Source organism: Pseudophryne corroboree, chromosome 1 (genome assembly GCF_028390025.1).
Source record: "Pseudophryne corroboree isolate aPseCor3 chromosome 1, aPseCor3.hap2, whole genome shotgun sequence".
In the NCBI taxonomy this organism is placed as follows: domain Eukaryota; kingdom Metazoa; phylum Chordata; class Amphibia; order Anura; family Myobatrachidae; genus Pseudophryne; species Pseudophryne corroboree.
The window spans coordinates 860,530,914-860,545,135 of record NC_086444.1 but is presented as its reverse complement, the minus strand read 5'-3'; the positions used below and the strand labels follow the sequence as shown (position 1 = coordinate 860,545,135).

The 14,222-nt window shown below is 46.8% G+C and overlaps 1 protein-coding gene across 1 annotated transcript in view; it reads right to left on the bottom strand.

The window, feature by feature from the left end:
- Positions 1-11,492, bottom strand: part of PSD3 (pleckstrin and Sec7 domain containing 3) — a 1,004,314-nt gene extending 992,822 nt beyond the window's left edge. Inside the window, exon 1 of the mRNA XM_063919992.1 lies at positions 10,682-11,492. Coding sequence (XP_063776062.1) covers positions 10,682-11,410 — 729 coding nt within the window. The 5' untranslated portion in view covers positions 11,411-11,492. The remainder of the gene's footprint in view (positions 1-10,681) is intronic.
- Between the last annotated feature and the right edge of the window lie 2,730 nt (positions 11,493-14,222).

The following is a 14,222-nucleotide window of genomic DNA, read 5'->3' as shown; positions in this document are numbered from 1 at the left end:
TCTGGTAGAATGGGCCTTCACAGATTTCGGTAACGGCAATCCTGCCGTAGAGTGAGCTTGCTGAATCGTATTACAGATCCAGCGTGCAATAGTCTGCTTGGAAGCAGGAGCCCCAATCTTGTTGGGAGCCCACAAGACAAACAGAGCCTCTGTTTTCCTAATTTGAGCCGTTCTGGCGACATAGATTTTCAAAGCTCTGACCACATCGAGAGACTTCGATTCCGCCAAGGCGTCAGTAGCCGCTGGCACCACAATAGGTTGGTTTACGTGAAACGATGAAACCACTTTTGGCAGAAATTGCTGACGAGTTCTCAACTCCGCTCTATCAGCATGGAAGATTAAAGAGGGGCTTTTGTGAGACAAAGCCGTCAATTCAGATACCCGCCTTGCGGATGCCAAGGTCAACAACATGACTACTTTCCAAGTAAGGAATTTTAACTCAACCTTACGCAAAGGTTCAATTTAATGAGATTGCAGGAACTGCAACACCACATTAAGATCCCATGGTGCCACTGGGGGCACAAAGGGAGGTTGGATGTGTAGTACGCCTTTCACGAAGGTCTGAACTTCTGGAAGGGAGGCCAATTCTTTCTGAAAGAAAATTGATAAGGCCGAAATTTGTACTTTAATTGAACCCAACTTTAGGCCCGCATCCACACCTGCTTGCAAAAAATGGAGCAAACGCCCCAGCTGAAATTCCTCCGTAGGAGCCTTCTTGGATTCACACCAAGACACATAATTCCTCCAAATACGGTGGTAATGCCTCGCCGTTACTTCCTTTCTAGCCTGAAGTAGTATGGGAATGACTTCACAGGGAATACCCTTTCGGGCTAGGATTTGGCGTTCAACCGCCATGCCGTCAAACGCAGCCGCGGTAAGTCTTGATACACGCACGGTCCTTGCTGTAACAGGTCCTCTCGTAGAGGAAGAGGCCAGGGATCTTTTATGAGTAATTCTTGAAGATCGGGATACCAGGTCCTCCTTGGCCAGTCTGGAACAATGAGTATCGCCTGAACTCTTGTTCTTCTTATGATCCTTATCACCTTTGGAATGAGTGGAAGTGGAGGGAACACATAGACTGACTGAAACACCCACGGTGTCACTAGGGCGTCCACCGCTATTGCTTGAGGTCCCTCGACCTGGAACAATATCTCTGAAGTTTCTTATTGAGCGAGACGCCATCATGTCTATTAGAGGAATTCCCCAATGACTTGTCACTTCTGCAAAGACCTCTTGATGAAGACCCCACTCTCCTGGATGGAGAACGTGTTTGCTGAGGAAGTCTGCTTCCCAGTTGTCCACTCCTGGAATGACGACTGCTGACAGAGCTCCTGCATGAGTTTCCGCCCAGCGAAGAACTTTTGTGGCCTCCGCCATCGCCGCTCTGCTCTTTGTTCTGCCCTGGCGGTTTATGTACGCCACTGCTGTTATGTTGTCTGACTGAATCAAGACGGGCAGACCGCGAAGAAGATGTTCCGCTTGCCGAAGGCTGTTGTAAATGGCCCTTAATTCCAGAATGTTTATGTGCAGACAAGCTTCCTGGCTTGACCATTTTCCCTGGAAATTTTTCCCCTGTGTGACTGCTCCCCAGCCTCGGAGACTTGCATCTGTGGTCACCAGGATCCAATCCGGAATCCCGAATCTGCGTCCCTCTAGGAGGTGAGAACTGTGCAGCCACCACAGGAGAGAGATTCTGGTCCTGGAAGATAAGATTATTCTCCGGTGCATGTGCAGGTGAGACCCAGACCACTTGTCCAACAGGTCCCACTGAAACACTCTGGCATGGAACCTGCCAAACTGAATGGCCTCGTAGGCCGCCACCATCTTCCCCAGCAACCGAGTGCATTGAAGGAACGACACTCCTGCCGGTTTCAGAATCTGTTTTACCATGTTCTGTATTTCCAGAGCCTTTTCCACGGGGAAAAAAAACTCTCTGTAATTCTGTATCCAGAATCATACCCAAGAACGACAGCCGTGTTGTCGGAATCAACTGTGATTTTGGCAAGTTTAGGAGCCAACCATATTGTTGCAGAATTGTCAGGGAGAGTGTAACGTTTTTCAGTAATTGCTCCTTGGATCTCACCTTTATCAGGAGATCGTCCAAGTATGGGATAATTGTGATTCCCTGCTTGTGCAGGAGAACCATCATTTCCGCCATAACCTTGGTGAAAATCCTCGGAGCCGTGGACAGACCAAACGGCACCGTCTGAAATTGGTAATGACAACCCTGAACAGCAAACCTCAGATAAACATGATGTGGAGGATATATGGGGACGTGTAAGTAGGCATCCTTTATGTCGACCGACACCATAAAATCCCCCTCCTCCAAACTGGAGATCACTGCTCGGAGAGATTCCATCTTGAATTTGAATTTTTTTAGATAGAAAATGAGGGATTTTAGGTTCAGAATCGGTCTGACCGAGCCAATCGGTCTGATCGAGCCATCCGGTCTCGGGACCACGAACAGGCTCGAATAAAAGCCTTTCCCCTGTTGTGACGGGGGTACCGTGACAATGACCTGATTTTGACACAGCTTTAGTATTGCAGCGCATACTACCTCCCTTTCTGGAAGAGAAGCTGGCAAGGCCGATTTGAAAAATCGGTGAGGGGGCACATCTTGAAACTCCAATTTGTACCCTTGGGCTACTATTTCTAATACCCAAGGATCCAGGGACAAGCGAACCCAGACCTGACTGAAGAGTTGGAGACGTGCCCCCACCCGTGCGGACTCCCGCAGAGGAGCCCCAGCTTCATGCGGTGGATTTGGCAGAAGCCGGGGAGGACTTCTGCTCTTGGGAACTCGCCACAGCCTGTGACCTTTTTCCCCTTCCTCTTCCTCTCGTAGCAAGGAAGGAAGACCCTCGTCCTTTTTTGTATTTATTGGGCCGAAAGGACTGCATCTGATAGTGGAGCGTTTTTTTTCTGTTGTGCAGGAACATAAGGTAGGGACGATGACTTACCCACGGTAGCCGTAGATACCAGGTCAGCGAGGCCGTCACCAAACAAGACACTACCATTAAACAGCAGAGACTCCATAGTCTTCTTAGAGTCAGTATCAACATTCCATTGATGAATCCACAATGCTCTTCTAGCTGAGACTGCCATGGCATTGGCCCTCGATCCCAAAAGGCCAATATCCCTCGCAGCTTCCTTTAGATAGGCTGCAGCGTCCCTGATATGACCCAGTGTCAAAAGCACGCTATCCCTGTCCAGGGAATCTATATCAGATGACAAGTTATCTGCCCACTTTTCAATAGCGCTACTCACCCATGCCGATGCAACGGCAGGCCTGAGCAGCGTACCTGTAGTGACAAAAATGGATTTCAATGTATGTTCCTGCTTACGATCTGCAGGATCCTTCAGGGCTGCCATGTCAGGAGATGGAAGCGCCACCTTTTTGAACAGACGCGATAGAGCTTTGTCCACCGTGGGGTTTTACTCCCACTTTTCCCTGTCCCCAGAGGGGAACTGATATGCCACCGGAATTCTCTTGGGAACCTGTAACTTCTTGTCAGGATTTTCCCAAGCTTTTTCAAAAAGAGCGTTCAGTTCATGAGAGGGAGGAAATGTCACCTCAGGTTTCTATCCCTTAAACATGCAGACCCTAGTATCAGGAACAGCAGGACCCTCCGTAATATGTAACACGTCTTTTATCGCCACAATCATGTACTGAATGCTCTTAGCCAGTTTAGGATTCAATCTGGCATCACTATAGTTGACACTGGAATCAGGGTCCGTGTCGGTATCTGTATCTGCTATTTGGGTAAATGAACGCTTCTGAGACCCCAAGGGGTTCTGAACCTGCGACAATGCATTCTCCATGGATTTTCTCCATGTCTGGTTCTGAGACTCAGATTTATTTAATCTCTTATTCAACCGAGCCACATTTGCATTCAAAACACTCAACATATTTATCCAATCAGCCGTCGGCGGTGCCGACACAGTAATTCCCTTTTCTGTCCCCACTCCAGCCTCCTCCTGGGAAGAGCACTCAGCCTCAGACATGTCGACACACGTGTACCGACACCCACAACACACTGGGCTATAAGGGACAGACCTACAGCAAAGCCTGTTAGAGAAACACAGAGGGAGTTCTGCCAGCTCACAACCCAGCGCCTATCCCGGTTCTGAAGCGTGTAATATACTGCCCAGACCAGTTAGCGCTTTTAATATCAATAAATTAGCACCAAATCAACTGCCCCCCCCCCCCGTTTTGCACCCTGTTACTTGTACAGTAGTGTGGGAGGCCACGCTCAGCGTCTCTGCAGCTGTGAAGAGAAAATGGCGCTGGTTAGAGCGGTGAGGGCTAAGCCATGCCCCCTTAATGGCGCACTTCAGTCCCGCTTATTTTTATATATTTATACTGGCGGGGGTCTGTACTTAGTGTCCAGGCACTGTATACTCTTATGCCAGTCGCAATTGAGGTTTTATGCTGCCCAGGGCGCCCCCCCTGCGCCCTGCACCCTGTAGTGCCTCTGTGTATGTGGGAGCATGGCGCGCAGCGCGCCCGCTGCGCGGTACCTCAAAGCCGTTACTGAAATCTTCTGCCGTCACTGAAGTCTTCTGATCTTCTTCTACTCACCCAGCTTCTGACTTCTGGCTCTGCAAGGGGGGTGACGGCGCAGCTCCGGGAACGAGCATCTAGACGTACCTGGCGATCAGACCCTCTGGAGCTAATGGTGTCCAGTAGCCTAAGAAGCAGAGCCTTGAAACTCACAGAAGTAGGTCTGCTTCTCTCCCCTCAGTCCCACGATGCAGGGAGCCTGTTGCCAGCAGGTCTCCCTGAAAATAATAAACCTAACATAAAGTCTTTTTCCTGAGAAACTCTGGGGAGCTCCTCAGTGTGCATCCAGTCTCACTGGGCACAGAATCTAACTGGATTCTGGAGGAGGGGCATAGAGGGAGGAGCCAGTTCACACCCCTTTTAAAGTCTTAAAGTGCCCATGTCTCCTGCGGATCCCGTCTATACCCCATGGTTCTTGAAGCATCCTCTAGGACGTATGAGAAAAGAAGTCATTTTCTGAAGAGAGAATAAAAGTTATCTGCAATAATATATAGTTACTGTTGAAATGTAGCAAGTCCTTGGAGAAAAATATGAACCACTCTAGGGCAATAAGGAATTTTAGGCAATTTAAAATCTATGATTTTACATTGACGCTAAACCAATAAATAATAATGTCCAATAAAAATAATGGATATGGTATATTCAAAATGAGAAACTATGGGTCACATTAAGAGATGCAAGCAGACTTACAACAGAACGCATAAAAAGATAAAGAGCAGCAGAGAGGGCAGAGCCATACTTGCCTACCCTCCTGGTTTCTGAGGGAAACACCCAATTGTTTGGGTAGTTCCCTGCACCCCTAATGAAGTGGGCAGTATGCGGGGATAAATACAGGTAATCTACGGTCCCTATGAAGGGGCGGAGCCTAATGACGCTATTATATGTTAATTGTGCCATTTTAGCCCCACCCCTATGTAAATAGTGTCCAATCGCGAGTGGTTTCAAGTGAGGGGGTGGGGCTGGTGACATGTTTAGCTACGCCCCCGGCCTCTGTATCCGCCCACCTGCTTCACCTCTACAGGCATATCCCAGAGAGGTAAAAAAAAAAAAAAAGTTGGTAAGTATGGGCAGAGCATTTGATAGAGGGGGTTGGGACCTAGACCTACATAAGTGCATGCATTAATTATAGTTCAATAGTAAAGAGCTTTATGTGATTTTTATTGATTTTAATTTTTTCTTTAAGGGAACGTGTGATTCCAGGGATGGGAATATCCATTCAGCTGCCTGAAGTTGCATGAAATGGCTTTACTCTCATCATTAACAAAGTAAACAGCTGCCACTAACAATGCCCAGAGAGGAGGAGGAGGTGAGGAGACAGCCGGTCCTGCACAATGGATCTAGCAAGCGCCAAGATCGGTGCATGAGCATAAGCGGCGACTTGATTGAGCATGAGCAAAACCCCAGCTTCTATGGACTGCATCTGCTGCAGCCCATAGAAGCCAGCTAGTGCTGACGATCAGGCAGGGAGTGGCTTCCTACTGCTAATCGCAGCCTGGTCTGGCAGTGCAAGAGGGATGAAACACCTCCCAATGGGACTGTATGTCCTACAGGTGACTGGCAGGTAGCCCTTCCAATAGAAAGTCACTGCCAGTCATAGTGATGCCAGTGTGGTCACAGACTGCAACTGGCTCAGCTGAGCTCACTGAATTGGAATTTACTGGGTGGGTGGGGGGGGGGGGGGTAGGTGTCTGCAGTCCTGCAGCCCATAGGTAAACTACGTGACTGAAAGTAACATCCAGATGGAGCCACACTCATTGAGCATGGCTGCATCGCAAATGGGGTTGACAGGCTCTCTGCCCGACAGCTGGTGTCTGGCGGGCAGCCTGGGGCTGAAGGTGATGTTATGCACATCGCAGAAGCCATGGCTAAGCCGGGATGGGGTCCAGCACTGATGGGCGGGCAGCACGGCTTGAGCAGAGTGTAGCCGGAGGAGGATGATACCGCCTTGATAACGGACACCTACACCCGGCAAAGAGGGGGACACACACATCCTGGACTGATGGAGACTGGGACGAGAGAGCAGCACACATCAGACATCATGACAGGGAGCTCTGCTCCTCCACAAATCCTGCATCCAGGACGCATGCCCCCCCTGCCCCCCCCGCCAGAGCAGACATCTGGTAGGTTCCAGAGGTGTGTACTTCTTTGATACCACATGAACAACTTGTGGCCTCCCCACATTTGAGAAATGGTAATAAGTTCAGATGTGCCATTTTTTGTGTACTAACAATATTCCTAACTAACTTTGCAGGGCCCTTAAAACCTTGAACGGTTATGTGTAAATCCTTGGTATCCCATACATACCATTTCCCAAATTTATAAGCTCCTTACAGAGGACTTGCACCTTTCTACACCGCGCTTCATGGGGGCATGGGAATATAACCTTGGTAGGCAGCTGGGGGTGAGTAGCTGGGAGAAAGTCTTTCGGTTGACACATGCCTGATCACCCAGTACTTCTGTTGTAGAAACCCACTCACTCGTTGGTAATGATGCCCTGATATCTAGCGTAGAATGAATATTGGCATTTCCATCGACTGTTGGAAGTGCTCAGCAACCGTTGGAACACCGTTCCACATTTGGTGAGATTGTCAAATGAATACCCCTTTTCCACTGCCGACCTGGGAAACTGCCAGGTCTATCAACCTTGTAAATTCCCAGGTCTCAGGCTGGATAGTGAGCCGGGTCGGGTCGTTTTCTTTTCCACTTACCTAAATCCCGGTTGATGCGCATTGATGTGCAAAAACCCGGGATTAATTTAAAGGCAGTAGAAAAGGGGGAATTACATTCAGAGATGCATGCAAAAAAAGTCTGATTCAGAAGTGCGTGCACATAATGCAAATGAGAACTTGAGCAATCATTGTGTACTTCCGTGCAACAAACTGAGCAACCCATGCGATGTCTACTTTGCATTTCTGAGAAATACTCAACTGCACTGGTGGATTGGATCCCTCCGCTATTGACGCACCGTCAGTTGCAACTTTGACTCCACGAGCAGCCCCTGAATGGCACACAGCCTCTCTTGTAACTTTATCAACATATTGTCACTGTGGCCGCAGTGCTGCAACAAGAATGCATGACACTCTCATAAAAGTCCCATTTCCTCCACTTTTTACAATCAATTTAGGCGGGATCCTGAGCGCCAGAATATTAACTGCATACCCTTAAATCACTGAGATGCTCGGCCCACAGACTGTATGTACTACTAATTAATATGGGATTAATATAGGATGTTTGGAGCTTGTCGCCTGAAGCACCTCTTGCAAAAACATATCCTGAAGCATTTGCATGACTCAAAACGGTTTTCAAACTCCAGTCAGTTTTAGTGAATCAGTTTGTAGATGAGCTAATGCAATGTACTAAATACATCCCTCATTCTGCTGACCTTGGATATGACATAAATCATCTCATCTCTGTGATGAATTACAATGGTTTCCACAGAGCAATCTATGTCATATTTAGGGAGGATGGCACATGACAAGTCTGACTAGTAGTAGAATGAAAGTCTTCGGTAAAAAAATGAAGGAAGCAAAAGTTCAAATTTGCAGCAAAGCTTGTATGTATGCAAAGATGATGTAAAGTTGTACAAAAGTGAAAGGCTCTTAAATCACAAAGTCTTAATCCCAAGTATGTAGGACATAAACCCTAAGGTCCGAAACACACGAGGCGGCTGGCGCCTCCCGGCAAACACCCGGCCGGCTTTAAACCGCTGCCGTGATGTAAAGACACATGCAGCGCAATGTGTCCTTACACACGGCACGGTCCCGGCCCGGCTGCCGGGTTGCAGCCGGGTCTCACCACTGGAAGGTCCGGCTGCCGGGCGGGCGCCTGGCCGTCTTTGCAGCCAGTAAACCGTGTGTGTGAAGGGGAACTTTCACACACAACGGTTTTTTCCCAAGCCGTGTCTAATGCTGCGCATGCGCACAGCATCACACACGGCTCAAAGCCGTCCTGTGTGACAGACTCTGCCGGTTTCTCCCGGATGGCAAAAAGCCGGACAAAGTTTGTCCGGCTTTTTGCCATCCGGGAAAAACCGGAGTGTGTGTTACAGCCCTCAGTCATTTATTCCCTTCTGGGTTACCATTTAGCTATAACACCCACGAATGTGGGGTTTATCACAGGAAATAAATCATTAAGAAGCTGTAAACAAAAACAAGGCGTCTTTGTGATTTAAGCAAAAAGCAGCATTAATTGCTCATAATAGTAACTACAATATGGGGGTAATTCCAAGTTGATCGCAGCAGGAATTTTGTTAGCAGTTGGGCAAAACCATGTGCACTGCAGGGGAGGCAGATATAACATGTGCAGAGAGAGTTAGATTTGGGTGGGTTATTTTGTTTCTGTGCAGGGTAAATACTGGCTGCTTTATTTTTACACTGCAAATTAGATTGCAGATTGAAGACACCACATCCAGATCTAACTCTCTCTGCACATGTTAAATCTGCCTCCCCTGCAGTGCACATGGGGGGTAATTCTGAGTTGATCGCAGCTTCAAGTTTGTTAGCAATTGGGTAAAACCATGTGCACTGCAGGGGAGGCAGATATAACGTGCAGAGGGAGTTAGATTTGGGTGGGGTGTGTTCAATCTGCAATCTAAATTGCAGTGTAAAAATAAAGCAGCCAGTATTTACCCTGCATAGAAACAAAATAACCCACCCAAATCTAACTCTCTCTGCACATGTTATATCTGCCTCCCCTGCAGTGTACATGGGCCCTCATTCCGAGTCGTTCGCTCGGTATTTTTCATCGCATCGCAGTGAAATTCCGCATAGTGCGCATGCGCAATATTCGCACTGCGACTGCGCCAAGTATCTTTGCTATGAAGATAGTATTTTTACTCACGGCTTTTTCCTCGCTCCGGCGATCGTAATGTGATTGACAGGAAATGGGTGTTACTGGGCGGAAACACAGCGTTTTATGGGCGTGTGGCTGAAAACGCTACCGTTTCCGGAAAAAACGCAGGAGTGGCCGGAGAAACGGGGGAGTGGTTGGGCGAACGCTGGGTGTGTTTGTGACGTCAAACCAGGAACGACAAGCACTGAACTGATCGCACAGGCAGAGTAAGTGTGGAGCTACTCTAAAACTGCTAAGTAGTTTGTGATCGCAATATTGCGAATACATCGGTCGCAATTTTAAGATGCTAAGATACACTCCCAGTAGGCGGCGGCTTAGCGTGTTTAACTCTGCTAAATTCGCCTTGCGACCGATCAACTCGGAATGAGGGCCATGGTTTTGCCCAATTGCTATCAAAAATCCTGCTGCGATCAACTTGGAATTACCACCATGGTTTTGCCCAACTGCTAACAAAATTCCTGCTGCGATCAACTTGGAATTACCCCCTATGTGCATTAGGATAAATAAACACCACTTAATGCTTCCTCTAATATAGAATATTGATGTTTCCACTGAAATAAATCAAAACAAGTAAAAATAGGTTCAACCTTGGTCTGACAGCAGAAGAAATCAATTATGCATTGTCCAAAGTACAATTAGCATTGCTCTTAAATCAAATTATGCTATGTATATTTATACACTTTCTATTTTTACAATGATGATGAATGATAAACTAAAGATATCAAACTGATATGATATGCACTTACAATCCATATGTCAAGATCCCTAAACCAGATTTCAGCAATGTGTTATGCCCAAACTACAGTAACTGTGCTGTCTGCTCCTTCCCCTATAGGCTAGATTCCGTTTTTCTGGTCAATTAAAAAGAATCTGCAAAATATGTTCTCATATGACAATCATCTCTGCCACTGGAAAGATTGGAAATTATGTATTAAAAAATTTAATGAAGGACCAATATTGTGTTGTATGTATCATTATTTTGTATAAATGATAAATTCTAAATGGCAGTACTGCTGTGGTAAGATTGAAAGAAGAAAAAGCTGATTGGCATAACATTTTTAATTGCATTATATGCTATAATTACCGTTATCTAATTATAGTCATATAATTTCCAGTGCGTGTGTGTGTGTGTGTGTGTGTGTGTGTGTTGGATAGCGCTACCTTCTGTATGACATATATACTTACTTCTTATAGACACAAGTTTATATGACAGTTTAGCAGAAATGTGTTCGTCAATAAACTTCAGCAGGTATATAAGTGACTTACCTTCTCCAGTTTGACAGGACTAGCAGTGGTCAGGGACATGGTATACCGGGTGGTTAGCTTCTGTCCCTCTAACCGGTTCCCCAAACATCTGTCACTTAATCCTGTTAATGAAGCAGATTTTTCCATAGCTGCATCCCGGAAACCTTCACAGTCAGGACTTGAGAAAAGAATTGGTGCCTTTGGCAGAGAGGGTTTGCATACCTCCACTTTCCACCACATCTTTTCTTCTTCTGGACTAGAAGGTTGATCCATCACATTCCAGCAGCTGGAAACATAACTGTGACTGGAGGAGGAACAGGCGTTATTGCCTGTAGCATGCTGGCTTGTCACTGGGACATCAGATCTGTAGCTTGCATTTTCTTTCAGCTGATTAAACAAACCTGACCGCTGATTGTGATGAGAAATGGTATCTCTGCCTTTGGCAAGTCCCAGTGTGTACCCATGGGCAGCAGTTGGGGCTCTCTGTGTGCCATTGCTCATTGCAGTGCAGATGTGAAAGCATGACACTGTGTTCTGAGCACAGCTGCCTGCCTCTGTCTTTAGCCTGGGAGGCTGCGTGTCTTCTCTCACAGGAGAATCTGCCCTCCCAGTGTCACATGCCTCTCTGCTTGTAGCTAAGAAAGTTTCCTCTGCCAAGCCGCACGCCTTCTGTGAGTGCTCAGCAGATCTGCTTGGTGACTTCAGCTGGATATAGAGGAAGGAAGTTTTAATCTGTTGCTGCTCTGCCATTTCCTCACCGTGAACTTGTCAAGAGACAGTTGTATATCCTACTATGGAAAAGTACCGAACCTTTCCCGAGACCACCCTGAATCCATCATCTTCTGTACTCCACATACCTAGACCAATAAACAACATTTGTTAATCTGTTATGTTGAATATAAATAACTTATCAGTATTAGCTCATAATTATCTGAGAGCAAACAAAATTATCATTCTATTTTCCCTTTCTTTTTTTACTAACTTTTATTCTAAATTAAGAATGTATTAATTATAAATATAATGTTTTCTTTTAGACTTCCTTCTGTGTTTTGAAAGCTGCATCAACACACACAACTAATTAAACTCTTCTCAACCCTATAGCCCTGGGGGCAGCTCCATGCATCTGGTTTTCCCAGTTATTTGTTGTTTATCTAAAATCCCTGGCCAAAAAATGGGTCTGTGTGACACTGCGGAGGGGACATGTGAGTGGGACGAATTTAATACAATATATTGATAAAATATTAGAATATCATGATACCTATTAGATTAAAAAAAAAAGCTTTTCAGACAAAATATTTAGTACTATGCATAGAACAATGCAAACACAGCCTACGCTACAGATAGCATTATCCCATGTCATACTTCCCAATCGTTCCACTTTTATTTAGATTGTCACTATTTTGAATGACTCTCCCGCAGGACATTCATTCAGATATGCTAGGTGTTGGAAGCAGGGGTGTGACTAACTTTTGTGAAACTAGTGCGGCAGACTGAATCCATGCGCTCGGCGGAAAAAAGAGGACATGGCCTCCCTGGAAGACGGGGGTGGCCTAGCGGCCAGACCCACGTTTTCATCACTCCGGGGGTCACAGATATGCTGGCTGCCCCCGGAGACTGTCTTGTCAACATGTTGGCTCCTACACCATCCTGCACTCTGCTTCAGTCACTGAAGAGGAGCCGTCATTTTTGTGTCAGCACTCGGCGTGTGACACCCGGGAGCGGCCCCGCACCTCTTACATTTTCTTTCAGCTGATTAAACAAATCTGACCCCTGATTGTGGGGCACTGGTTATAAGATATTCCACTACCGCCAGAGCCAGATTACCGACAAAGCAGTACATACGGGCTCCTAGGTCCCAGTGGTCCTAGAGAGCCAAGCGCCTGCCTGCCTGCCACTGCCGTACAGTGCTGCAGCTTGATCAGGCTGCCGATGCCTCAATGGTTAATGGGGCCAGCAGCTACATGTAGCCACTGAGCATCGGGGCACACTGATTGCACTGCAGCATTGCTGGGAGCTGAGTTAGTCCAATAAGGTCAGAGAGGCATGTACTGAGCTCTGATTTGTGACTCTCACCGAATGCTCTTTTGACTCATGGAGGAGATCACCAGTAGCCTCATGGGAGGGATTTTTCATCAGTGCGAGGGAAGTCCTGCTGGACTTGTATAACATTTGCTGAATGTAAGGTAGTTACTATGTTGGATACGCATATACAAGCTGTATGTAAGATGTCTGACTTATTAGAGGATAAAGTTTAGGGAAACTAAGTTTGAATATATGTATACTTTTGGCCATATTTGGCAACTCCAACTACAGCCCCACGTCTACAACTGCCACTGGCAAGGAAGTCCAGAAGCAAAGCATTTTGGTCCTAATGGAATGGGTCACGTTGGAAGGTATGATTATATGATTATATTTCACGTTTATATTTATGGTGTGTATGTTTCGCTTGTCACCCTTGATTCACAATTCTAGAGTGTAGGACTAGGCACTAGACATTACAGTCCATTCTACGTTTTGTCCTCTTACTTTTCTCACCCACCCTCACCATGTGACTATTCCCCACATTCAGTTCTTAACAGCCGTGTCATTTCTGACATTGTTACATCTTTCACTCCTAGGATAAAACTTTAAGTACATTGTAAACAGGGCCAGCGCAAGCTATTCAGCAAAGGGATGCAATGCAGGGAGGCACCAGGCTGGAGAGGTGCTCTCCCTGTTCTGCAACCCTGCTTATGTCTGTTGCTGCTGCTAATTGCCGCTGCACATGTCAAACTGTATGACAGGCAGCAGCGTCGGCAGCTTGAACTTATCATCCACCCCCCAGAAAGCATCAGTGATCAGACCCTGAAAAGGGGGCAGGGCTACATGGTAATGAAGTGGTGGAGCTACATGGTACTGAGGGAGTTGTTCTACACAGGACCAGGGCAGCTGTATGTCAGAGGGAGAGGATGAGCTGCTACAGATCCAGCCAGCCAGATTTTGTTAGGTTAGTAGAGGGAAAGAAAGTGTGTGTGTGTGTGTGTGTGTGTGTGTGTGTGTGTGTGGGGGGGGGGGGGGGCATTATGTGTGTAAGCAGTGCTACTAATGTGGCAGTGGCGTAACTAGAAATTTATCTCCCCCAAGCCAAAAAATTCTTCGGCGCCCCCCCCCCCATCCCCCATAATTGGGAGCAATAAAGGGGTAAATATGCGCGCGCCGTCGGCGCGTGCAGCAAAAAAAGGGCGTGGCTTCGTTGGAATGGGCGTGGCTTCGTTGGAATGGGCGTGGCATTGCAGGAAAAGACTACCTTATACCCCAGTTTTGCAACCTGCACGCCCAGACGTTAGCCACCACAGGAAAGAAAAATAATCCTGATTCATGCCCCTTACATTATTTGTCATTTTTCCTCCTTATAGTAATGCCCAGTATACATTATTCCACATACTGCAATGGCCCTTAGACATTATGCCGCACACAATAATGCACATGACACAATATGCACACACCATAATGCCCCCGACACATTATGCCACACACTATAATGCCTGTGACACATTATGACAGGAATCGTAATGCCCGTTAT